Source organism: Eleutherodactylus coqui, chromosome 6, assembly GCF_035609145.1.
Source record: "Eleutherodactylus coqui strain aEleCoq1 chromosome 6, aEleCoq1.hap1, whole genome shotgun sequence".
NCBI classification, from domain to species: domain Eukaryota; kingdom Metazoa; phylum Chordata; class Amphibia; order Anura; family Eleutherodactylidae; genus Eleutherodactylus; species Eleutherodactylus coqui.
In genome coordinates, this window is record NC_089842.1 from 60,377,766 (window position 1) to 60,403,432 (window position 25,667).

A 25,667-nucleotide genomic window follows, 5' to 3' on the forward strand; every position below is an offset into this window, starting at 1 on the left:
ATTAAGGGACCAAATCTGATATGTCATGAGTAGAGATGAGCGAACGTGTCCGTTACGGACACATCCGCACCCGGACACCGGCTTTGGCGAACACTGCAGTGTTCGCGCGTAAGTGTCCGGGTGCCGCCGGGGGGCGGGGAGATGCGCGGCGGCGCGGGCGGCAGTAGCGGGGAACAGGGGGGAGCCCTCTCTCTCTCCCTCTCCCCCCCACTCCCCGCCGCACCCCCCCGCGCTGCCACGGCGGCCCCCGAACTTTTTCGCCCGAACACTGAAGTGTTCGCCAAGTTCGGTGTTCGGGCGAAAAAGGGGCGGGGCCGAACGTGTTCGCTCATCTCTAGTCATGAGACCTGAAAGATTTCTTGATGCCATGATCAAATCTTGTCATAAAATATATTTTCTAAGTGCTTTTTTTGCATGTGACTGGGTAACCCAGAGATTTGTGGCTACGGAAGTATTCTAGGGTCTCCTAAGTTTAGGTTTAGCTTTTAACTCTATGAATGTATGGTATTCAATACCTGAAAATCATTTTTGATTGCAGTCCTTGTGTAGTCCCAATGCAAGTAAATATATAGCAGATATATATTCAGCCTTTATACTATTATGGATAGGTCTGCCAATGCAGATACCAGTGATTTAATATATTGGAAAAATCTCAAATGGAAATGTAGTTTCCACATCACTTCCATTACTTGTATCAAACCTGATGGACACAAGTAGATCTTACAATATTGGACTGTAACTGTATGCTGTTGCAGAACGGTAAGGAATTTGGTATATGGAAGACAGCCTGGTGCCATTACTTTAGGTCCAACAATCAGTTCTACATTGCCAGGTCATTCCATTGTGATATCCGTCCTCTTAGTGATTCACTAGACACATTGCTTCTGTGTTAGGCTATTGCCAAGTTCCCCTCCATGTTCTTCTTCGGGATATTGACAGCTCCAGGAGTCTAAGTCTTCTTTAGGTTTCCTATTCAGGAGGGGTTGAGGTTGGGCTGGATCTACAAAAAATATTAAGATTTATTTCCAATTAATATTTTTACAAAATGTAAAAAAACGTTAAAATAAGAATATGATATATGGTTTTAGGGAAATGAAACTTTTGAAACTGATGGTTATTCCCTTAAAGGAACGCTTGAACGATTGTGGAGCACGTAAGATTATACAAACTATGATGTATGCAGCGCCAAAGGATTATATCACTGAAAGCAATCGCTGAGGCCTCTTTCACACGGGCAGCAGGAATATTGCCGCAAGAGAATCGCAGCGATATTGCATCTGCGTTCTTTGCAATATCGCTGGGTTTTCTCACTGCGATATTGTGATTTAGTGGTGCTCTTTTGATTGGATTTTCGGAAAGGGGGGGGGTTAAATATAAGCCCTACCCCCAAAATAAGCCCTGGCTGCCGGTAACAAAAACAATACATTACAATACATTACCCAACAGGCTCTGTCTGCTCTGCCGCACTCCTTGGCGGCTCTTGTCTGCGGTCTTTAGCCAGAGCTTCCTGGTCAGGGGGTTCAAAAATCCCGCCTCCAGGAAGCAATGACTGTGATTGGTTCATCGAGTGCTGGAGCCAGTGGTTCCTAGAGGCAGGATTTTTGAAGCCCCTGACCAGGAAGCACTGGCTGAAGACTAGAAACAAGTGCTGGACAACTGCAGAGAAGAAGTGTGGCGGAGCGGACAGCACCTGTTAAGGCCCATTTACACGAGCAAAGAATCGCTCAAAGATTGCTCAAACGACAGTTTGAGTGACAGCTTTGAGCAATCATTTTGCATAAAAATTAATTGGTATTTAAGTAGCTACTCAGCTACTTAAATGCCAATTATTTATGCAAATGAAGCCTTCGATGAGAGCAGCTAATAGCATGAGGCTATTATCTGCGCTCAGTTCCTTTGTTCTCCATGGGGGAAACCATGCTATCAGCACTCCCCTACTGATAAAAGTGATGGATGATTTTTAGATTGGACTGATTTTAACGATCAGCCAAAAAGCTGACGATGGGTGCACATTTACACGCACCAATTATCGCTAAAATAATCGCCGATTAGCGATTTTTCAGCGATAATCATCCAGTGTAAATGGGCCTTTACGTAATGTATTGTTTTGTTTTCTTTTTATTGCAGCTAGGGCTTATTTTTGGGACAAATAGTAAGACTTCCTTCTGTAAAAGTTGCTTAGCAAAGCATGAAAACCAAGTAAGGCTGTATTGGGAAACATGGACTGAAAACAGTGCAAATCGCATCTGTATAGAGCATGCTGTCATTTTTTCTTTTGCAATGTAGCAGCCTACAAAACATCGCTAATGTCAAGGAATCCATTGGAAAGAATGGGCTTCACATATACGGGATTTGTAGCACTGTCGCATCACAAGAAAATCAAGTGATTTTGTCGCCTGTTTGAAAGCGGCTTTAAGGTCATACATAATTAGGATCCAAGCTTTACTGACCCCATAGGCATTTTATATACTGCCATGAGGCCACTCTCTTTTCCCCTTCACAATGCTTTAAGGCTCAGTCACATGGGCGCCGATCCGCCTGTGTTTCTGGACGATAAAACGGCCGCACTGCAGGTGCGGATGAATCTCTGCACCGGCCGGAAAAAAAGAACATATGGCTGCCAATGGACACGGTCATGCGGAGATTCGTCCGCACGCGGTGTGGCCGTTGTATCGTCGAGAAACACAGGCGGATCGGCACCCGTGTGACTGAGCCCTTGAAGTAATAATACCTATGTAATATCTCATGCAATGCTGCATTCTACAAGTACGAAGGCTATTGGCACCATATTCAGACTGTATACAACATGGTCCTGTAATATGGCTGTGTGCATGAGGTTTAATATTAACTATGCATTCATTTACATGATTGTATTCTGCTTTATGGTGTCACTTATATTTATGATACAGACCTGCAAGTTTTATTACTTGTGTTTTTTTCATTTTCCATATGAGGAGGTGAACAGTGATCGTTATTAATACCACGATAAAAGCCGCTATAGCCAAATATAGTGCAGGAAGTGTAGACTTAAAGAAATTAGATACTGGGGGGAAATGAGAGAGAATGCATTAAGAGAGCTCAAAAAACATTATTGGGAAACTTAAATAATGTTAAAATACAGTACTTGTGTTAATATGTTATTGACCTGTCTTGTACAGCTGTCTTAAGAAAACTGTAGATTACCCCGTGTTGATTCCAGGTCTTAACATATAGAGATCTTTTTGTAAGCTTGTAAGGTCACAAGTATATAAAACTACAATGTTTTTAGCTACAGGATTTAAAGAAGTTGTCAGTTGAAGACACATTGTTTCTGAATTCTTAGTAAAACTTTTGTAGTTTTTGGTTTTTCTACTAAAAAGTTTTAGCTATGTGGAAGACCAAAGGTGCAGTAGATAAGAAGCATCTGAATTTCCTCTGTCTATGAAAACAGTTACACCCAGTGCGGCCAACAAACGTGAAATGGGACTTTCTTTTTTCTATACATCCTGTTGGTCATGTTATACTTTTTACCATTTCCCTGCAGTGCAATTGACACAAATTGCCTACAAGTGCAGATAATATACTTACCAATTGCTTCATTGATATCTGCTGTAGTCCTTCATTGTCCCACATGACTTGTGTAGTGACTAGCTGAATCCTACAACTTCTATTTTCTCTATTCATTCCTATGAGATTTGCAATGTGAATATCATAAGAATAAATAGACAAAGAGAAAGGTCATGCGGGACAGTGGCAGCCCTAAGTAGAGTGATGTCATCATTAATAAATTAATATCTGCCCCAATAGGCATATTGTGTCAATTGCATCATTGTGAAACGTAAAAACAAATTTTCTAGATTCACTTTTTAAAAGAATGTCATGCAATAACGAGCAATGGTGCCCCCGACTCCGGCCCTTGTAACCTACATGCTGGCATATGTTCAGTGTTATTATAGCATTGGATGCCGACATGAGTACTTCCCGGCTGGTGTTTGGGTAGATTGGTTGGCCTTGAGGTAGGTGTCCCAGCCAACCAATCAGCATTTGTCTGTACACATCTATTCCGACTCCTCCTCACAGAGAACACCAGTTATTTTTTACTTGCTTGATGATGTTTCTGGTCAAGTCTATGGCTCCTTTCCTGTTCCCGGTTTTAGATAAGTCTGTTTGGCTATATCTGGAGTATGTTTAACCCTTTCCAATCCAATTTGTATCCTGGTTTTCCTAGGGGGCTTATTCTTTTTCTGCTGTTATACGGCGCTATATGCTGGCTAAAGCCAGTACTGCATGAGGTGACACGTTGGATAGGCTCCGACAGTAGAGGGGATGGCAATATACAGTAAGAGAACTCTGACGGATGTCTTTCCAACATCGGAGCTGTACAGCCTTAAATCATAATGTCTTCAGACGTCAGACAGTGGTTTGGAACAGGTTAAATCTTCCCTTCTGACTTATTGCTATTTATGCATTAGGTGTTTATTTAGGTGCATTGCAAGTTTGTGCAACATCTTACTCTGCGTCTATTATTTTACATTTTTGCAACTATTATCCCTATTTCCAACCAGGGAGAGTCAGGGTTGCCCCAGGTTTGTTACACATGCATTGCAGAGCAGTTTCAATTCAGTGATCACAAATGACACATTTACCAGGACAAGCCATCAATGTAGAGTGAGAATGTTTTAATTCTCCACCACTCTGGTCCTTATTGTCTCTGATTGTTTCTGGGCAGTTTGTGAACACTGCGGGTAATCACTGGCCCCAGTACTGGTAATGCTGAGGCCAGTGATTAACCCCAATAATAAAGAGCTTAAATTGCACGTGATCAGATGCCTGGAAGCAAAGAAAGACTGGCAGGGACCACAGGGGCAAAGGACCTTAAAATGGTGAGCATAGGCTTGTAAATTATTTGAAGATAGGAAATATTGCCACATCCCCCAACCTGCTAAGGGGGAAAGGAACAAATACACATATTAATCTTATGGTAAAAAAATACATCCAAAGGCAAGGTACCATCATATTGTAAGGGTAATTGTGATTTATTGATTAGAAGTAGAGATGAGCGAGCGTACTCGGAAAAGCACTACTCGCTCGAGTAATTTGCTTTATCCGAGTATCGCTGTGCTCGTCCCTGAAGATTCGGGTGCCGCTGCGGCTGACAGGTGAGTCGCAGCGGGGAGCAGGGGAGAGCCGGCGGGAGAGAGGGAGAGAAAGATCTTACCTCCGTTCCTCCCCGCTCTGCCCTACAGCTCCCCGCTCCGTGCCGGCACCCGAATCTTCAGGGACGAGCACAGCGATACGCGGATAAAGCAAATTACTCGAGCGAGTAGTGCTTTTCCGAGTACGCTCGCTCATCTCTAATTAGAAGCAATTCATTTATTAAGTATGTCCAATTTTTAACTGATTTGGGGACTTACATAAGATAGCAATGCCCAGAATCAGGCCCTGAAGGTTTATAAACTTTGCTTGGCTGTTACCAGATAACCCAACCTCTGCACTCAAAATGTAGTTAGCTGGATCAAATAGTATGTCAACTTGGAACATTCAAAGTAAAAGTTCTACAATGTTTTTTCAATAGTGAGACAGTTGAGGACAACTCCAATGTATGTGGATTAGATCTGCATCAGTTGACTTCACATGTACAGTAAACAGGAAAATGAGAGGAAATCTGTTTTGCTTCTAATTACCGTGTACTTCCTGAGTTCCTAGAAAAATGCAAGGCACTTGATATCACTATACTGTGTTTCATATCTGTCTGGCTTGTCAGCATCATAGGTATCCTCTATTACATCATGCACCTCAGCAAAAAATAGATGTCCCCCATAGCCCTGTCATATAATGCATTTATAACATGTAAATGGATTATCTGGGCTTGAAAAATTCTTTCAATGCTGCCCAACCTGCTGTAAAAAGTTAGAGGAAGTCATACTCATCTCACTGAATTCCCCACCTCTCCTGCCCTTCTCGTTCCTATTCCTTTCCTGGTCTTCACTTCTCACTGCAGCGGGCCAGCGATGACATAACTGATATTGCAGACATGTGACTGCTGCGCTTACTGCCAGTTCATTTCGGTTAGTGGTCACATGTTCTTCTATCAGGATGTTGTCATTATACCTTGAAGTTCTATGGGAAATATGGCACCAGAGGAACGGAGCAGGGAGAGATTGGTTGAGATGAGTATACCTTCTTTTCTTCTTAGAATGCTGAGTGGCTTTAACAAAAGTTTTCGTTTTTGGCTAGTCCCCTTAAACACAATAATCTGTTAAGTATGGGACACCCCCACTGTACTTACAAGGTTTGTCATGTTACATATTAACATGCCTAATAATATGTGGATAAAAGTAAAGTTAGAGGTACCTGGTAACTACCTATCCACATATTCCTATGACAATAACCACTACCTGGGTTGTCCCACTACTAGCAGTTTTGCTGCAGGAATCAGACAGCACAGTGGCCCAGGTTGGTACTGTGAGCTGAGTCCATTCACTTCAATAGGACTCAGCAGTACCAATCCAGGCCACTGCGTAATGTACGGAGCTGTCTGCTTCCTGCAGCTAAACCACACAAAGTAGGACGGCCTCTTTAAAGGAGTTGTATAGGATTGCAAAAACATGGAAGCTTTCCTCTAAAAACAGTGCCATGCCTATCAACAGAATATGTGTGGTTTTGCAGTTTAGCCAAACTCGCTTCAATAGAGCGTAGTTGAAAAAACAGGCACAACCCATGGTGGTGTTTTTAGAAGAAAACAACCATGTTTTTCTAATCCTGTACAACTGTTTTAACCACCAGACATTTTTCTAGTTATCATTGTCTTGCTTCTGTGGGTGTTTGGGAAAGGTTTGCGGGAACTGGGTGGTGGAGAGTCCTATAGGTGGTGCAGGGCTGGAGGCCATTTGGCAGTTGCCCTTTTGCAAGCCATGAGATCCAGCAATGGCTTTTGTATGGTTGGTCTTGAATTGGTAAGAGCAGGGAAGTGGCACATCTTTATTAAATGTATCCACTTCCTAGGTTTCCTAACTTTGGAGCACTGTGGGGTCTACAGTAAAGTCCAACTATAATCTTCCAGTAAACAAATCTAAAGACACTTTGACATTTCTACCCAATGTTAGGTTTTAATGTTAGCACTGTAGACATTTCTCTCCAATGCCAATGCTAAAAGTAAGAACAGTCAGGCAGAGAATGCACATAGTTCTTGCCTCCAGTCCCAATCCATTCCTTCACCTAAAGTGGTATGGCAAAATAATGACTAATCAGTACTGCAACAATAGCAAACCAACAAGTCCAGTGTTTAATATTACATCTATACTTTATTGTCATTGTGTCATGTCCTTTATGTCTGTATAGAGATATGACTGGTAAACAATGTAGAGGCCATAAAGCTTGCCCAGGAGTTGTGCTCCGTTCAATCATCTGATCGTGGGGGCTCCAGGAGATGAACCCCACCAATTTCATATTGATGGTGTATCCAAAGGATAGGCTTTCCATATCCTGGACAAAATCCCCTGTGGCATCGTTTTTTATTTTTTTCCCTTTACTGTGATGTGATACGGTAGCCTTTATTGTGTCTATTATTCTTGTACTGCGATATGTTTGTTATTCTAGTACTGTGACATCACATAATGTATTATCCCTGTGTGGTGACGTGTGTGGTCATTATCACGGTTTTGTGACATCAGTGTGTGTTCTGTCACATCTCTTTGTGTATTACCCATGTACGTTGACATCACTTTGTTTATTGTCCCCCTCTTGTAGTATCACTTTGTACATGATTTCTGTACTATATTACAGACTGCTCTATCCTTCTGTCAAATCACTATCTGTATTATCCCAGTATGGTGACATCACTATGTTTATTAGCCCTGTGCTATGACATCACAGTGTGTATTATCCATGTGCATTAGGGATACCAAACAATCCAAGCTTTGTATGTCCCCAGTCTGCCATTTAAGGGCTCTTACCTGCTCACGATAGGTTTTGTAGTCTGTGATAGGTTTTCTAGTGATGCAAGAAATGATGAATTCAATGAATGGCTGAGCACTGTGACCAATCACAGACAGCACTCAGCTGTCATTCAAGGCCGGCTGAGCGCTGCCTCTGATTGGTCACAGTGCTCAGCCAATCAGAGGTAGCACCTTTTGGAGGCGGGGATTTTTCAATCCCTGGCCACCAGAAGACAGATGAAGACTGCAGGAGATTGAGAGAAGAGCTGGACTGCTCTTCTAGGTAAATTTTTTCTTTTTTACTTTTTTTACACCTAGGGATGATTTTTGGGATTGGGCTTATATTTCAAGCCACCCCCCACCCCCCTCCCATGAAAATCATCGCTGCAGGGGATGCCTTCATCCCATTGCTTTCAATGGGGCGGCAGCAGCGCCAGCCCCATTGAAAGCAATGAGATAGCATCACGGACCTTTGCCACAGCTGTGACAGCTGTGTCGGGAGCATGATGCACTCCCTATGTTTTCAATGGGGCCGACACTGCTGCTGCCGTCCCATTGAAAACAATGGGTGATAGCGCAGATTTTTCTTAGCGCTTCAAGCCTTGAATTAGGACATCGCAAATGAGAATGAAACCATTGAAAAATCATTGGTTTCATAATCATACGTTTTCACTTGCTAGAAAACCTATCACCAGTGGGTAAGAGCACTAAGATGGTTATGGTGGATAGAGGCCACATTACAAGTTTTGCTGTACGACCTAATGATTACTTGTTACATTCCCTGGGAAGGTTTGGGAAGGGTACCCTTCCCGACCTATGTCATAGGCTTCTCACCTAGCCAAGTCAGCAATCTACTGCACACTAATGAGAGGCAAAAACCCAAACTGGTTGCTGTTGTGCAAGATTTATTTTTTCCTTCTGGAGAAGACTCTGGTTTGGTCTTATATGCCCAGCCATTGCTACATGGCTTATTAAAAGGTCTGACATTGACTTGCAGGAATGCTGCCTTCTTCTATGTGGTGATGTATAGGAATTGTTTCACTTTCCCGTTTGCATAAATTCCCTTGGATAAAACTCAATAAATTCCAAGTTATACAGAATATTTTTCTATAGAACAATATGCACTATCACTCTCCACACAGGACACCACAATCCACACGACAGGTTTCATTTAACTTCTCTAATGCCTATTAGTGCCAATGGTTCTCTTCTTAGCCTGGGACAATATTGGTGGACACAATGTTACCATTAAAAAGGTCACCTTTTGGTAATTTTTGTCCTGCTTACCTATGGAAATATCTGTGGTGGTGACTTTACGTTTATCTTCCCGGGTTATAGGCACCGAAGAGTAAGTTCCAACCGTTGTAGGTTGCCTGGAAATTAAAAAAAAAACACAGACTTGCTTCATGTGCAAGAACTCTTTTCTTAAAAATACAGACATCTATTAAATAAGAAATGCAGATGCAACTGGTTGAACGTCCTGCTCACGGCTTTAGAGACAGAATAGTTCAGCATGCTATTACAATGTGGCCATAGTACTGCAAAAATTTTGTAAAAAGTTTAGACATATCCCATTCTGTTGGTTTTCTACGTCTTACTAAGCTACTGAATGAAAATCAATAGGAAGTAGGGGCAGAGAAAGGTGGTATGACTGCAGCAGAGGCGTAACTTGAAGTTCCTGGGCCCCAATGCAAAACTTGTAACCGGGACGCCCAACTATAATGCTTGATTCATGCTAGTAGGCTACCTGTATGGAAAAGAGAGACCTTAAGGGACCCCTAAGGCTCCTGGGCCCTGGTGCAACCGCATCCCCTATAGTTATGCCCCTGGACTGCAGGATCAGACTACATATACTTGCTTAATAGTTTTCAATCTTGCTACCTCTCCACTGTCTGTAGGTTAGCAAAAAATGTTTAACTTAACTGAACTTTTATTAACCCTTTCCAATCCACTGTCTGACGTCTGAAGACATTCTGATTGAAGGCTGTACAGCTCTGATGCCAAAAGACGTCCAGCAGGGTATTCTTACTGTAGATTAGTGGCCGCTCTGTTGTCAGGGCCCTCTCCAGCATGTCACATACCGCAGCACTGGCTCTAGCCAGCGGATGGCGCCATTGTATAATGGCAGAAAGAGAAAGCCCCCTAGAAAACCCTGAATCCAAAATTGGATTGCAAAGGGTTAATATCAGTAAACTTATCAAACTAAATAAATGTTGCAAATGGACAAAAACCATAGTTCACAAAACTAAGAAACAAAGGGGTCGACACAACAGAAGTCCAATGCCAATCGCTAATAATAGAACATAATGGGGAAGCAACGGGGGGCATAATAACACTGTCCCTAACATTACCCTATATGGCCTAAGGTCATACTGACCACCTGTCCCAACAAGGGTGATGGTAGTCCATAATCACGAACCATATGGAACTATATGAAGAATTGTTCACATAGCTCATAATTAGCCTTGCACATTCGATATTTAATGGTGAATTGCTCTTATATGTACTCACTCTTTACTAGGCTGGCAGCTTCCATTTTTTACTTCAAAATCAGTCCCCTTTGGGCAATCTTGGCAATAATAGCTATAAAGTGTGGCCTCGTTTTCTAGAAATTAATGAATAAGTAGAGACGTTATTATGATCCAAAGCTTTATGTTAATACAGTAGATCATTATCATTGGTTTAAGTAATCATATTCTGACTAGGACATAAAAATTGATTTTATAGACATATAAATATTTCAGCCTGCATCAGAAACCGCAGGTACGGCATAGGATTTCACACTTCTGGGAAGTACCGACAATATTTCTTATTTTCTAAAAAATTAGATTAATTTACTGGAAACAGTCTTCATGGTCAACCACTGAACAATACTAGACTGCTTGGGTGCTAAAATAAACTTTTTCAGATATATGACAACCAAAACTTTATCTTTAAAGCGGTTGTCCAGGGTTAGAAAAACATGGCTGCTCTCTTTCAAAAACAGTGCTACCCTTGTCCATGGTTTGTATTTTGTATTGCAACGTAGCCCTACTCACTTGAATCAAATGTAGCTGCAATACCACATTTAATCCTTGGACAGGGGTGGCACTGTTTTTGGAAGAGAGCCGCCATGTTTCTCTACTCCTGGACAACCCTTCTAAATGCACTTTTCTCAATAGCCCACCTAAATTTTAACTTTAAAGGGGTTGTCCTGCGCCGAAACGGGTTTTTTTTTTTTTCAATAGTCCCCCCGTTCGGCGCGAGACAAACCCGATGCAGGGGTTTAAAAAAAAAAAAAACGGATAGTACTTACCCGAATCCCCGCGCTCCGGTGACTTCTTACTTACCTTGCGAAGATGGCCGCCGGGATCTTCACCCTCGGTGGACCGCAGGTCTTCTGTGCGGTCCATTGCCGATTCCAGCCTCCTGATTGGCTGGAATCGGCACACGTGACGGGGCGGAGCTACGAGGAGCAGCTCTCTGGCACGAGCGGCCCCATTCAGAAGGGAGAAGACCGGACTGCGCAAGCGCGTCTAATCGGGCGATTAGACGTTGAAAATTAGACGGCACCATGGAGACGAGGACGCTAGCAACGGAACAGGTAAGTGAATAACTTCTGTATGGCTCATAATTAATGCACAATGTACATTACAAAGTGCATTAATATGGCCATACAGAAGTGTATACCCCAACTTTGTTTCGCGGGACAACCCCTTTAAGATTAACTCTAACACCAAGGGTGGGACTCTCCTTATTTTCTACTCTTCTTACAGAAGTTTAGAGGCCCATTTACCTTGTTAAGGATTTCTGAATTAACGGAAGAGCCCCTTGCTTTTTACCCAAGCAAATTGGCTATAAAAAACGTGACTCACCCTGGAGGACTTGGCACCATGTAAAGCTTCATTTGCACTGCAGTGGCCTTGCAGGGGTGTTAAACACTTGTCCATTTGGAGGCTTAGGTCCAAAGAGAAGTGTCTCTTCGTTTTAGGAAGGCATGTGAAACAATGATTGCCTGGATGTGGCAGATGGGCCCACATGTTTTTAACAAAATATGTGCTAATAAGCTAACATTTCTATGCAGTTAGTATATAAAACAGTTATGTTATTGTATTCAGATATTACATATGTATGACTGCTGGAGCATGTGTTTCTGTTACTGTATCTGTTGCAGACATGGCGTGCACCTGTGCATTTAATTTATATGTTGAAGTGCTGATTTTGTTTTCTGTTGCATTGTAATTGCACCCTTATCACTAGTGGGGAGTGAGGGTGTTTTTACAAAAAAGGTTGGTCCAAAGCTGGTTTGACCATAACTTCTTCAGGGATGTGGTACACACAAAAAAATCAAGGTAAGTAAGCTAGACTAACAGGAAAAAAAAAACAAAAAACGGAGTCACCATCTGCAGTGGGCATCCCTGAGCACTTCCCTAATTTTCCGGCTTGATACCCCACAGATTATAATGAGGACTATTCAACATTGTCTATACCCTTGCAAAATACTAGACCACAAGACCTCCAAATTGTCGAATACAAAGAACATTTTGCTCTCTTTAGGTTCAGTCAGAGGGTAATTTTTTGTTGTGTATTTAGTCGCGTGAAACAAACATAAATATTCGCATGTCCCAAGCAGGCGTCACGTTGTAAAATTCACACTTGTATGCTGGCAAAATTCCCACATAAAATGTGGTGCCATAGCTATCTCCTGCTGTGGCTGTGACAGCTGCAGCAGGGGATTCTTTGGATGTGAAACCACTGGATGCTGTCACATCCAGGGGTTTCACCTTGTGGTCAATGGGGCCAGCGGCAGCAGCATTAGCCCCATTGAGAACATACAGAAAAGATGGCGATCCTCTGCTACAGCTGTGACAGAGGATTTCTTCATCTCCACGGGGAGTCCCCTCGTCACTGAACACTGAGAATTCCCCTGCCAAAGCTGTGACAGCTGTGTCACAGGAGCGCAATGTTCTCCCATTGGCCGGTGCTTCTGCAGCCTCATTGAAAGCAATAGGATGATAGCAAGCCCTGTGTATATATATATATATATATATATATATATATATACTCACCTCTCCACTGCTGCCAGGGCTCAGGTGCATCTAGTCGCTTGATCCCTTTAAACTGTTCTGTGATAGTGTTCAGTGATGAGAGGACTCCCCACAGAGATGCAGAAATCCTCTGCCACAGCTGTCACTTGGACTGACTATGGTTTACCACAATAGAATTCCAAGAAGCAGCACAATAGGAAAAAAGTTTTCAATATATCATCTCCAGGCTAAAAAGTTTCATCTTTATTAATAATATATGCAGATAAAAAGCAGTATGCAACGTTTCAGCTGACACAGCGGCCTTTCTCAAGCTGACTAGGGTTTACCATCTGTATGCATGTGAGCTCTGGGTGGGGTTCTCGTTATGTGTTATATGTACAGCCTGGTATGTAGGTGTGAACAGTGACATGTGTGGTATGTCTGTGCAGGTGGCCAGACATGTACTTTATGTGCAGTCCTGTGTTTAGTGTGTGTGGACAGTGTCATGTCCTGTGTGTGTTTAGTGTTTAGTTCTCCAGGTTCCTGATCAGGGATAGCAAGGTCCCAGATGAAGACAGTGGGGCTGACCTTATCAGGATGATTACCCTGCTTTTAGCAGAGATTCCTCACTTTCCCTGATTAGTAAGGGATAGGGGTCCTTCCATTATTGCCTGGAGAGGTGCAGTTTGTCAGTGCAATACTATATGAGTATTTGCATTTTAAAATGGACACACGCTTGCGGTCGCCCAGAGGCATGACGCTTTAGCGAGCCGAGCAGACATAACAGCAGCCTTAGGAAAAGACTAAGGCCACAGAACTGAATACCCAGAAGTGGCTGTCCTAATCCAGTGTACATTTTCCCTTCAAAACCTATGAAACCGATAGTAGAGCAGCAATGAGTGGTTGTGTCACAGCCGGGTTGTATCTAGGTCTTGCACAAGTCAGTGGTATGTGTGAATGGGCTGTAGGGATTACTAGTGAAACAATAGCACTTCTGCTTATTGATGTACATGTGAAAAGGAGAACTTCTTAGTGTTTAGTTACCACAACCTGAAAAACTGTCTGACCACAAAGTTGTGCCGTGTGATGTTACGAGATCAAATTAGGTAAACGCTCTACACGGCGACATGTTTATGTGCTTTATTCAGGCATCCATATTCACATGGGCGAGTGTGTTTTTAGTCATGTGAGTCTATTCCATTCTATTCTATTTTTTTTGCACCCATGGACTTGAATGGGCGATTTTGGTTATTTGTACTCTGACCACTTGTTGGTCAAAAAATTGCACATATGAATACACGCACTTGGGCAGATTTACTATTCAAAGTACCAGCTTCATGGGGCAAATTGTACCAGAAAACTGTCTTAAATGCTTTGTGCTACATTTACTATGTGTTTCAGATACTTCTGGACAATATTTTTGACTTGTCCAAAACAGGAGGGTGGCCAAAATCGCACTAAAACTAATGCCATAATTGCAACTAATTGCAACAAAATTTTGATGCAATTTTAAGCCAACTGCAGTAAGAAGTGGTATAAACATAAAAGTCTTAAAATTTGACCAATTTACCATGCAGCTGTGATTTGCGTGCACTTTCCATTTTGAGCAAGTGAGACCTGCTCTATTTTTGTGCGCATTTGCACACCAAAGGTCCCCGTAAAAATCTATGGGAGGAGCGCAAATGTGCACTGAATGCGTGTGAAAATATGCAATACCCTGCTCAATTCCGTGAAAAAAAGAACACACCTGGACCTCCTTAGACTAAATAATCATTTAAATCAGAGTGTGTTTGTCTGCTGCACGCAAGTGAACATGCCCTGTGTGCGCAAAAAGAACATTAAATCGCACCGATATGTGCGCAAATCAACCTAGTTTACAGCATAAATACGCTGCACTTGTAGTGTCTGCATTTGCGCATATGCTCGTGTAAAGCCGCCCCTAAGGTACCAGCGGCTATTGCTCCTGTGCTTTACACAGGACTAGTAGTCGTTTAAGTAAATGGAGTTGGAGTGGACCGGGGATTGTCTGGTCGCCCGCCTCCATTCGCAGCACACAGGAGTCGCTCATAGATTGCGTGATTCCAGTTTACACTGAGCAAACAGCGACACAGCAGTCATTCCATTCCAGTGAGCTACTAGTAGCAACAATTGAGTGACGTCTGTGTGTACATGGGCCGACAGTCGCTCATTTGAGAGATTAGTCGGGCGACTGTTGGCCGATGTTAAGGGACTTTTAGTTTTTACTATTTAACTTTTAGACCATATTATTAAATGTGCTCCATTGACTTCAATGGGTCCAAGTTCTGTCTCAAACTTGGACAGAACTCAGACGTTAAAGTCTTCTGGGCGAATAATCTGTAAGAGCAACACTGACAATGTTCCTATGAGTGCCAGGACTTGGGGTCCTAAATACTGTATGGAATCAGAGGGGATCCGACTCCCAGCAACCCTGCTAATCAGCTATTTGAAGGAGTGGTGCTACTTAGACACTGGCCTGTGATGTCACACTCAATCGGTCCCACGGCCTATGTGCGTGCTGTCCCTTTGAAGTAAATGGGATTGAACTGCTATACCAGGCACTGCTGCTAAAATTGTATGGCACTGTGCCTGGTATACAATGGAGGGACTGCAGTGCTCACTGAATGCTGCAGCCTATGCAAGCAGCTGATCGGTGGGGGTGCTGGGTATCAGACCCACACCAATTTGTTATTGATGAGGTATCCTAAGGATACCGTAGGTCATGAATATTTTGGCCCTGGAAAAGTGCTTTGAATGGGCAATACCTCATGAGTGGCCACCTCTGCTATGACTAAAAGGGGGCAGGATGGAATACCAGAGCTCAGACCCCTCCACACTGATCATACTTTTATGACGCATGATAGTAATATGCTATAAATGTTTGTAGTGCGAAACTATATATGTCTTAGTTATATTTTTGCCCGTGTACACTATGGAAAAATATACTAATGCATTTGCATTGGTAAACGTACAGTCATACAGTGCATTAGCTTTCGGCTGGCACCAACACTGAAACTAGAAGACATTTTAAGATGGAAAATTCCATTAAGTATATGCCAAAAAGTGTCAAGTTTTGATGAGGCAAAAAGCAGCAAGGCCGCCTAACACATAGTTCCATCTCGTCAGCAGAAAACAAGGAGCTTCATACCTTAACGCCCCAAAATGCTTGATTTCAAAGAAGACCCCTTACTCTGCCATGCTATTTAAATAAGGACATAAGTGTGATGCCCTAATAGAGGTACCCCTACTAAACACCCTCTGTTTAACGCAAAGTGCCACACAAGGGCGTAGGAGACTGAAAAGAAAGTACTTTCTGATTCGGTGGAATCACATGATGGTTAACATACTTAACAGCATTTGCATCCCAAGTAGAGGGATCTGTTAAGCCCTGTCTTACATCTGCCTAGAAAGCACCGCAACACAATAATAAAATAAATCTTGTTTTTTGTATAGCGCCAACTTATTCCGCAGCGCTTTCAGGTCATTTATTTATTACCGCCCACCAAGCTGGGTACTCATTTTACCGACCTCTGAAGGATGGAAGGCTGGGTCAACCTTGAGCTGACTACCTGAACCATCGGAGATTGAACTCGCAACCTTCAGGTCATGAACAAGCCTAAAAAAACTGCCCACAAGGTGCCATCTACCCTAAAGCCAGCACTGCCAGTGAATCACCATGCTTTTATAGTATAAATTCGTATTATTAACTGAGGGAGAACCTTAGATGTTGATTGGCCATATGAGTTCATGTAACTCCAGAGAACCAGGAAGTACTTTCTTTTCAGACCTCCACAGTTTGGCCCTTTCAGCTTTAGAAGATTGTTTAGAGGTGCAAGTACACTCTCTATAAGGGTATCACGTCTATACCCAAATCAAAATTCGAATAGGCCTTTCATAGAGACTAGTTCTCTTTAGGAACAAGAAAAGTCGGTTTCCATCTTTTTTAGCCTACCCACATTCTATTTGTGATGTTTTCTTCAATAAAGTTATTAGTAGGTTTTCTACAGAAGAGTAAACGATTCGGCCATAATAGTTTTGTGTTTGAAGGGCACATATATCCAAGCACCCAGAACTTTTTGTATGAACAGATACATACCCTGTTTCCCTGAAAATAAGACCTACCCTAAAAATAAGCCCCAGCATGTTTTTTAAATGGTGTCCAGGCAGATATACATGTAAAAAAGAAATATTTTGGAGCAAAAATTAATATAAGACCCTGTCTTATTTGGGGGGAAACACGGTAAATACAGAGCTAAGCAGAAAAAAAATAATCTAAATATCTTGTCCATATTTACATAGAAGTATTTTAAGCCTTTGTAAATAAGGATATAGGCCGCATTTTTTGCTTCTAGTGTCACAGTAGAGGTAGGCGACACAGGAATCCGGGTACGATGTGGACACCAGGCTAACAAATAAACTTGGCGATTAGGTTGGCAGTAGAAGCTTCTGTTAATAGATAAATATATGCGCTTTTTCAGAAACATTAGACTAAGATTATGCCTAACTGTAACATGAGTGGGCTATGGTAACAATCACAAAGATCAGCAACACACTTTGTGGTAGAACATGTGGTAGTGCCACTGAATGTTTTAACCCAGCATCAGCGGTTGCCTACACATAGCCCAAAAGTAATGCAAATGTGGTCCAATAACTTGTCCTCAACTGGTGCATAAATATGTCTTCCTCTGCTGTCAGCTCGAGCTCGCATAAATTGATTGGCTGTAGTGATTTCAATTTACTACCTATGTGCACACATATGTCTTTTTTCTGAGAGCCCACCTCACTTACATACCTCCAGCATCTTCAGTACTATAATGCATGTAACGTAATATCATAGAGCTCTAGAAAGGCATCTAGTCCCCTCTTAAACTCCTCCATTGATTTTGCCATCACCACATCCTCAGGCAGAGAGTTCCATAATCTCACCGCTTTTACAGTAAAGAACCCCCTTCCGTGTTGGTGATGAAACCTTCCTTCCTCTAAACGTAGAGGATACCCTCTTTTTAACGTCACAGTCCTGGACAAAAAGAGATCATGGGAGAAATTCTTGTATTGTCTCCTAGTGTATGTATACACTTTAGCCATCTTTTTTTCTAGGGTGAATAATCCCAATTTTGATAGCCTCTCTGGGTATTCTAATCCTTCCATTCCAAGTATTAATTTAGTTGCCCTTCTTTGAACCCCTTCAAGCACTGCAGCATCTTTCCTGAGCCCTGATGTCCAGAACTGTACACAGTATTCCATGTGAGGCTTGACAAGTGCCTTATATAGTGGAAGGATAATGTTCTAATCCCTCGCCCCTATGCCTCTTTTAATGCACCCCAAAACTTTATTTGCCTTTGCAGCAGCTGACTGGCATTGGTTGCTCCAGTTAAGTCTACAGTCAACTTGTATCCCCAGGTCTTTTTCCATAGCAGTACTCCTTTTAGTGTATATTAGTGACATCCGTTTCTCCTGCCCATGTACATAACCTTACACTTATCAATATTGAACTTCAGTTGCCATTTTTCTACACAAGCCCTCAGCTTATCTAGGTCGATTTGTAGCCGCACATTGTCCTCCATTGTAATAATTATCTTGTATAATTTTGTATCGTCTATAAATATTGATATTTTACTGTGCAGTCCCTCTATCAGGTCATTGATAAATATATTGAACAGAATGTGGCCTAATACTGAACCCTGTGGCACCCCACTAGTGACTGTGGCCCAATCCGAGTACTAACCGTTCATGACCACCCTCTGCCTTCTGTCTCTGAGTCAGTTCTTTACCCAGATACACACGTTTTTGCCCAGACCTGACCTGTATTATTTTATATATTAACTAGAGATGAGCGAACGTACTCGTCCGAGCTTGATGCTCGGGCGAATATTAGGGTGTTCGGGATGTTCGTTATTCGTAACGAACACCACACGATGTTCGGATGTTCGGGTTACTTTAACTTTCTTCCCTGAGAAATCTTTTCTATATGCGCTCAATGGGGCCGGCGGCAGCAGCGCCAACCCCATTGAGAACATATAGAAGACAAATCCTTCTTCTCTGCCACAGCTGTAACAGCTGTGACAGAGAAGAACGATGTTTGCTCATTGAATTCAATGGAACCGGCAATACAGCCGACTCCACTGAATGCAATGGGCTGCCGGCGATCGCGGGATGAATTGTCGGAAAGGGGTTAAATATATAAGCCCTTCCCTGCAATTCATCCAGAAATGTGTAAAAATAAAAAATATATATATACTCACCTGGTGCCGGCAGACGGAGTTCAGCGCAGCAGGCTGCAGTTCTCCTGAACTGCTCTGAACAGCTGTGAGTAGTATTCAGCAGCCGGGGATTTAAAATCCCCGCCTGCTGAATAAGATGCCTCTGAATGGTCACAGCCTGACCAATCAGAGGCCAGCCCTCACTCACACCCATTCATGAATTCATGAATGGGTGAGTGAGGGCTGCCTCTGATTGGCTCAGGGGCAGGAGAGCTGCTACTCACAGCTGTTCAGAGCAGTTCAGGAGAACTGCAGCCTGCTGCGCTGAACTCCGTCTGCCGGCACCAGGTGAGTATATATATATTTTTTATTTTTACACATTTCTGGATGAATTGCAGGGAAGGGCTTATATATTTAACCCCTTTCCGACAATTCATCCCGCGATCGCCGGCAGCCCATTGCATTCAGTGGAGTCGGCTGTATTGACGGCTCCACTGAATTCAATGGGCTAACATGGTTCTTCTCTGCCACAGCTGTTACAGCTGTGGCAGAGGAGAACGATCGTTATGCTGACAGTGCGGGGGGGGGGGGGGGTCTCACTCTTGCCGCTATTGTGGCTTAATAGTGGGACCTGGGAACTTGAGATGCAGCCCAACATGTAGCCCCTCGCCTGCCCTATCCGTTGCTGTGTCGTTCCCATCATTTTCTTGAATTGCCAAGATTTTCACACATGAAAACCTTAGCGAGCATCGGCGAAATACAAAAATGTTCCGGTCGCCCATTGACTTCAATGGGGTTCGTTATTCGAAACGAACACCCGAACATCGCGGGAAGTTCGTTTCGAATAACGCGAACCCGAACATTTTGGTGTTCGCTCATCTTTAATATTAACCTATTATGTGGCACGGTGTCAAATGTTTTAGAAAAAACTAGATATACAAGATCAATAGACTCTCCCAGGTCCAGCCTAGAACTTCCTTCATTGTAGAAGCTGATCAAGTTGGTTTGACATCATCATCCCCTAATGAACCCTAGCTGATGAGGAGTTATACCGTTGTTTTCATTAAGGTGTTCTAGGATGGCATCTGTCAGAACCCCCTCAAATATTTCTCCAATTATTGAAGTGAGACTTACCGGCCTGTAGTTACTAGGCTCTCTTCTTGACCCCTTTTTGTATATTGGAACCACATTAATAACAGAGCTCATAACAGCACAAACTCGAACCTGTGCTTCCTTCTTACAATTCCATTAATTAATTCAGTCTTGGACGGCCTTAAGGTAAATAAGATTTAATGGAACCTTTCCATTTTTTCATCCTTGCATTTTTTCTCTCTATTGCAACATTCACCAAATTCTGCACCTTTCAGTGGCACCTTAGGTAGCTACGTATATCCTGCTATCACTAATAGAAACTAATGAGAGAAGAAATATTACCTATTCTCTTTAGCTGAGATCTGTTTTTACAGTCTGGCAACTCTTTACATGTAACACAACTTCTAGAAGTACAGCCATAGCCTTGATTGCAACGGCACTCGTTCTGTCTTTGCTCTGCATCAGGACATGGATGGGTAGGTTGACCTGAAAATCAAACAATATTTTATTTAGTTTTACTGGGCTTGCAGTTACCCTTTATTTCTTGCATATCTAGGAAGACTCAGGAATCTAAAGGTACACGTCAATTCCTGTATCCCCTACAAAGGTGGCCATAGTGGTTGCCACACAGTTAAAACAGATATAGGTAAGGAATCGCTGTATAGAATTTTCAACAGCATAAATTGTCTCATATTTTACATTTATGGCCAGATTTCTAGTCCTTAAAGTTAAGAGGTTGTCCAAACTTTAATAAAACAGGAGAGGAGGTTCTCTATACCAATTTATAAGATAAATATGAGACCTTTGATTATTTTTGCTCTTCTCCATTTTATTAATGATTGTCCAACCCCCTTTAACACTGATTGGCTGTTTCCTTATGGCCCATAGACTATAATTGAGAGTGCCATGCTCATGAGCAGATAGTTCTAGTTGTTGGGACAAGGAACCCATTCTTATGATTGATGAGGTTCCCGGCAAACAGACATTTGCGGTGATCATGTTTCCACACACTTTTAAATATTAAATAAAATGAACTTTTCCCTATAGTTTGTTTGAACTAAATTGCAAACTCCTTGAAAGTGTATTGATCAGCTCAAACTTACCAGTAGTGTTGAGCAAAATTTTGAAAAGTTCAGTTTGGCTAGTTTGCTAAACTCTTGCAAAAAGTTTGGTTCGATCTAAATTAGTTCTAACTGAAGTGGAAGTTCACCAACACCCCTAAAACTGGTATACCAATGTACAAGAGCCATAAAAGCCCTGTATGACACTCTGAGAGCTTTTATGGCTCTTGAACAGTGTTGTACACCAGTGTTCAGGACTAGTGTTGAGCAAACTGAAACAGTAGAATCCTGTTTCAGTTAGATATTTGCTAAAAGTTTGGTTCAGGTTTGTGAAAAAACTGAACTTTTAGCAAAGTTTGACCCAAAGCAGGGTTCTACTGGTTCAATTCACTCAACACTACTTTAGAAGCAGTTTAGAAGTCTGGTGAACTTAATAAAAATCAAAGCTGGCCAGGAATATCAGATTTTCATGATGGCAGTCCCCTATCGGAGGTCTCATGTCCCATGAAAAATAAATCAGACAGGTAGAGCTTTTCCAGTCCAACTCTGTTAGTTCATAGAAAGTTCTCTAACAGTTGCTTATCTCTTTTAGACTTAAAGGGGTTGTCCCGCGCCGAAACGGGGGTTTTTTTTTTTCAATAGCCCCCCTGTTCGGCGCGAGACAAACCCGATGCAGGGATAAAAAAAAAAAAAAGGATAGTACTTACCCGAATCCCCGCGCTCCGGTGACTTCTTACTTACCTTGTGAAGATGGCCGCCGGGATCTTCACCCTCGGTGGACCGCAGGTCTTCTGTGCGGTCCATTGCCGATTCCAGCCTCCTGATTGGCTGGAATCGGCACACGTGACGGGGTGGAGCTACGAGGAGCCGCTCTCTGGCACGAGTAGCCCCATTCAGAAGACAGAAGACAGGACTGCGCAAGCGCGTCTAATCAGGCGATTAGACGCTGAAGATTAGATGGCACCATGGAGACGGGGACGCTAGCAACGGAACAGGTAAGTGAATAACTTCTGTATGGCTCATAATTAATGCACAATGTACATTACAAAGTGCATTAATATGGCCATACAGAAGTGTATACCCCCACTTTGTTTCGCGGGACAACCCCTTTAATAGACTAAACAGAGATGAATGTTCACGCTATTGGATGAATCAGATATTGGAGTTTTTACTGAGAGTTTGTTTTTCTTTTTATGTCTATGGTCAGCCATACGTTTCTTGTTTTAATACACAGGCTGATAAGGAAAGCCCCCACCCACTAATTCATAACTACACACCAATAAATTTAGCTAGAATCATTGGATGGGATTGCAGTTCAGTAAATGAGCTGGTTATAATTCCCCGACCAAGTAGAAGTAAATGCTATGGCAGTTGCCTGAACACCTCCACTATTTAATTACATGAATACCATAAAATAGTAGCTTAGAAGTTTTTGAGTTATTCCATATTGTACTTTTACCAACAAGACTAAGTAACCACCTATTTCCTATTGGTTTACCACCAAAAATTAGGTTACTGGTTCATTTGTATATTGTACATTAGGATTTACCACAGACCCCCTAGACTCAATATACCTCATGCATTTAAAAATATATATATTTATCTGCTGCTCAAGTATATGTCAGTATAGCACAGAATAGACTGTTAGGCTTCATGTCCACTCAAAAAATACAATCCGCGCAGAATCTGCCGCGGATTCGCTTTAAATGGCATTTTTTTGCATGCAGATATCCGCACACATTGCTATCAATGTGATAGCATTGCTGCCGATCCGCGCGGATTCCGCGGCAAATGGAGCATGCCGCGTTTTTTCTCCCACACATGAAAAACGCAAATCATTTAAAATGCCATCCGCGGGTGCAAAAATCAATTTAATGGACCCGCGGATGGCAATGATTCCCTATGGGCAAAATCCGCTGCGGATTCCGCAATTCCATTTACCCAGTGGACATCTTTTTTATACAATTGGCTTCCTCACTGAATCTATATAATGTGGTCTACGTTTCTCTTAACATCAACACCTATAGATAACTTATACCACTGTATACATTGAGGATCTACATTTGGTGCATATGTTAGAAGATTTCCCCCTTGTACTATATGTATTGAACGTAGCCCTTATACACGGTGTAAACATAGCCTTACATGTATAGCTTAAAGAGGTTCTACTAGGGAGTAATGTGCCTTAGCCGAGTATCTCCCTGCTCATACCTGAAGATTCGGGGGCCGGCGCGGGGCAGGGAGCTGCGGGGGAGAGCAGGGAGGAACGGAGGGGAGATCTCTCTCTCCCTCTCTCCCGCCCGCTCTCCCCTGCTCCCCGCCGCAACTCACCTGTCAGCTGCGGCGGCCCCCGAATCTTTCGGGACGAGCAGGGAGATATTCGGCTAAGGCACATTACACGAGCGAGTGGGGCCTTAGCAAGTATACTCGCTCATGCCTAGATTCTACCAGAATAGCAAGTTATCCCATAACTTGCTAATTGGTGGTGGTCTCATTGTTAAGACCCTCACGGGATCAGAAGAAAGGGGTACCCATGTCCCGCTCTCTTATCACTGTGGAGGTTGCTTCTCCCCCCACATTGACGCTACTCTTAATAGATCACTGGCCAAGCATGCGCGGGCAGTGCTCCAATCATTTCAATGGAGCTGACAGAAGTACCCAAGCAACACCCACTTGGCTATCTTGGCAGTCCCATTGAAAGTGAATGTAGCAGAAGTGCGCTCGCGCAACCAGCACCCCATTCAGTCTCTTTCCCACTGCGGAGGATGCAGTAACCCTGCAGTGAGAAGGACATGTTTGCACTGCAGCGCGGCTCCCATTGAATCGACAAAGTTTTATTTGTATAAGAAACTATTTAAAAGGGTATTACGGGACTTATTATTGTTTCTATTGATGACTTCTTGGTCAACAATGCAAAAACCAATAAGTTCTGAAATACCCGTTTAAAGAGTTTCTTATACAACTAAAATTTGTATTAAAGGTTAAAAAAAAATTGTCAATACATTGTATTATTCGTATTGTGCTGATAATTCACAATTCTGCTGCTTGTCATCGAAAACAATTAGTAATTCTATCCCAAGACACTGCTTAGTGGCGCTCCGGAAAAGCGGCAGGTCATTAAAATGTTTAGTACATCAGAATACAGCACAGTACCTGGTGTAAAGCCTGCAGACGCAGTAGTGGAAAAGACTACTGAGGAATTACAGCTCTGAAGCCAAGAGAATTGTGAATGCAGCTCTGTACTCTAATACAGGCTGTAAATTAGGAACAGTACAAGCTAGGTGATACAATGTGCTTACACAGTTACATAACAGTCTATTCTGTTTCTGTAGAGTGGCATTCAATTGTTAAAATAAACATACCAAAAAAAGTCCAGATTTACATAATACTTACGTTGCTTACATGCTGAGCAGCATACTGAAAGTCCATTCATGTTCACCCTGTAATTGCCGGTAGTACATTCATTAGCAGCAAATATGGCAGTGCCTTCCATAAGTATCACACACCACACCGCTATCAATGGATTCATCTTCCAAGTGAGACTCATCTTCATTACAAGACGAATCTATACGAGTCGAGTTTGTATCACTACAAGACTCCTCTACCAGTCAGCATCACTCACTGAATGGTAAATGTCACTCTTTTTATTTTCCCTCATTGTGGGCAGAAGGTTTATGACACGTTTCCTCAGCATTTTTTTCCCCTGTGGTCTTGTCTTCTGTATTTACTGTATCTAAATGAGTCAGGTATATCCTACACTAACACATACTTGTATATTATATATATATATATATATATATATATATATATATATATATATACACAGACAGTAATGGAGCCATATGACATTACTTTGCAGTTGTAAAAAAGTAAAAGTCCCTTGATAGGGCTAAAACATTAAAAAAAAAAAAAATTAACAAGGAAATAAAGTAAGTACACAAAAGTGAAAGATACAATAAGCAGGAGTTTTAAAGAAATGTTTCATTTTTCGAAAAATATTAAAGGCGTTGTGCCAAGAGCACAACCACTGCTCACCTACCTGATTAAGGCATTAAAACACCATAGAGGCGTATCCTGCACTTGAGACCCCCCTCCCTACTATAACCCGGGTTGATCCATCCCAGTAGCCTAAACGTACCAAAAAATTAGCAGGAGGTCAGCATCTCCTTTGATATATTTTTATTGTTCCATAAGAACGTAGAGATAAAATGCAATATTTCAGCTCATAAAAGAATTTCTCAAGCCAAACCCTTTGCAATCCAATTTTGGATTCAGGGTTTCCTAAAAGGCTATCTCTTTTTGCTGTTATACAATGGTGCCATCTGCTGGCTAAGGGTGGCTTCACACGAGCATTTTTTTGCATGTATATAGGTG

General features: G+C 42.3%; 1 protein-coding gene across 1 annotated transcript; it reads right to left on the reverse strand.

Moving 5' to 3' along the window:
- Window positions 1-343: 343 nt before the first annotated feature.
- On the reverse strand, window positions 344-24,892 carry TNFRSF18 (TNF receptor superfamily member 18). Its single transcript, XM_066605585.1, has 6 exons — window positions 24,687-24,892; window positions 20,575-20,718; window positions 10,428-10,521; window positions 9,204-9,289; window positions 2,912-3,043; window positions 344-1,000 (listed from the first exon to the last, which is right to left on the reverse strand). Exons 1-6 carry the CDS (start codon window positions 24,844-24,846, stop codon window positions 870-872), a joined length of 747 nt encoding a protein of 248 aa, XP_066461682.1. The 5' UTR covers window positions 24,847-24,892; the 3' UTR covers window positions 344-869.
- Between the last annotated feature and the right edge of the window lie 775 nt (window positions 24,893-25,667).